Genomic DNA, 1,705 nt, shown 5'->3' with positions numbered 1-1,705 from the left:
GGCCAGATGGGGCGGGGCAGTACGCCCTCGCGGGCGATCGCGATGCAGTCGCGGGGAAGTCTGCAATCGCGGAGCGGGCGGCCACTGCCCAGTGCCTTGCCCATGGTAACACGGTCCGGCGTCCCCATGATGCGAGGCCGACCGCGACCGATGCGTTCGGTACTCGACGAAATCACTGCCGAGGACCGCGACTTCATCGACGATGGATCGCTCGACGAAATGTCCGACGACGAATCCAGGTGGCGACAAGAACTCCGAGATATCACCGGCTACGATCCCTCCAAATTCGCCAACATGCCCGAAGAAGAAGCTCGGGAATCCACATGTGCCATGATCACTTACGAAGAACGAATTTCCGAACGCATCGCCCGAAAGGAGGATCTGGAGGAATTCAAAAAAGCCCAGGTAACTATGACTCTCCCGTCCCACACCCTCCCTGCACTACTGTCCGACCCTCCCTGCATTACTATCCGACCCTCCCTGCACTACTATCCGACCCTCCCTGCACTACTATCCGGCCCTCCCTGCACTTTGCGCTGTCGCTTTGCGCTGTCGCAAATTCCTTTGTATTAGGAAATGAGTGATGATGAGGATGATGATGATGAATGACTGGAATACCGTCCTTTTAAACAACGTTTAGGATGGTACCTCTGATGAATTCCATCGTCAGTCGTCTGTTACAGGAACCAATTTTGTCAAGCAACGGCTGCAGCACATCCAGGTCGTTGTGACAGGTCGTTGTGGTACGGTGCCAATCTGACTTTCACTCGTCGGTGCCACTAGACCATGTGTGAGGGTAGATGTGGGTGGGTACTTAGGGTAGGTACTTACTACTAAACTGTTGATGGCTTCTTGGAAATCTAACAACGTTCCCTTTTCCCTATGGAGGAGTATTTTAGTTGCCAAGCCGAAACTCCAATTGCAGTGAGAACTTGAGAGGGTAGGGGGGGCTTGAGAGGGGGTGGGGGGGCTTGAGAGGGGGTGGGCTAGGTCCTTACGAAATTTTGAGCCAATTACAATGCATTCGGATAAAACAGTACGCTACAAGTTCTCCGAACGCCTGGTTCTGAAGAAACGTGTTTGACAGTTCGTGTGGCTTACAAAGTTCGGATCATCGTAGTCCGCCAGAAACTGTAACAGTCGACATACATTGCCTTTAGATCCTTTGCTCATTCCCTGAGTTAACGTCTGTTTTAGTGTATGGCAATGTACTGTAGAGTGGTGTTAAGCCGAAACTCCAGAACACATATGTTTGCACACATCTGTGTTGCCTACCACTGATGTGTGTTGGTGTTGGCCTACCACTGATGGTCCCATAGTATCAGTTAGAATCTGATTAGAAAGATACGTATGCAGGTCACTACCGATTCGCAGGTAATTGTAGACCAGAAATACCACGTTGATAAAGCTAGCGCCGTAAGGATAGTATGTACTTCCCGTTACGAACTTGTGTGGGTTCTCGTCACAATCTCGCATTCTAAGATCGACAGAAACTTGCCGTAATTGGTTCGGATGGTGATGAGCAAACCACCACAGACACTGAAGAGCTAAGAGGCCGCCACCACGGAAATCCGTCCATGGCGAACAAGACTGGAAACCGCACATCACCCATCTCTCGTCCGGCACATCCAGCACCTGACCTGTTAAAGTCAAACTATATTCTCGAAGCAACAACTAAAGAATGCGTGGATGGTCTGAAGGGTAC

The 1,705-nt window shown here is 51.0% G+C and overlaps 2 protein-coding genes across 2 annotated transcripts; one reads left to right on the top strand and one right to left on the bottom strand.

The window, feature by feature from the left end:
• Positions 1 to 150: 150 nt before the first annotated feature.
• On the top strand, positions 151 to 609 carry GNI_117060 (hypothetical protein; the record flags this gene model as incomplete). The annotated part of the gene is made up of 2 exons (XM_011133455.1): positions 151 to 405; positions 574 to 609. The coding sequence occupies 2 exons, from the start codon at positions 151 to 153 to the stop codon at positions 607 to 609; spliced, it is 291 nt and encodes a 96-aa protein (XP_011131757.1).
• A 16-nt stretch (positions 610 to 625) lies between these two features.
• GNI_117050 (ELMO/CED-12 family protein) lies at positions 626 to 1,476 on the bottom strand (the record flags this gene model as incomplete). Its single annotated transcript, XM_011133454.1, has 5 exons — positions 626 to 706; positions 832 to 880; positions 999 to 1,066; positions 1,102 to 1,176; positions 1,303 to 1,476. 5 exons carry the CDS (start codon positions 1,474 to 1,476, stop codon positions 626 to 628), a joined length of 447 nt encoding a protein of 148 aa, XP_011131756.1.
• Positions 1,477 to 1,705: the final 229 nt, after the last annotated feature.

Source organism: Gregarina niphandrodes, assembly GCF_000223845.1.
Source record: "Gregarina niphandrodes unplaced genomic scaffold scaffold00028, whole genome shotgun sequence".
NCBI lineage: Eukaryota > Apicomplexa > Conoidasida > Eugregarinorida > Gregarinidae > Gregarina > Gregarina niphandrodes.
Note: the sequence above shows the minus strand (reverse complement) of the source record. Positions and strands in the feature narration are given on the sequence as shown.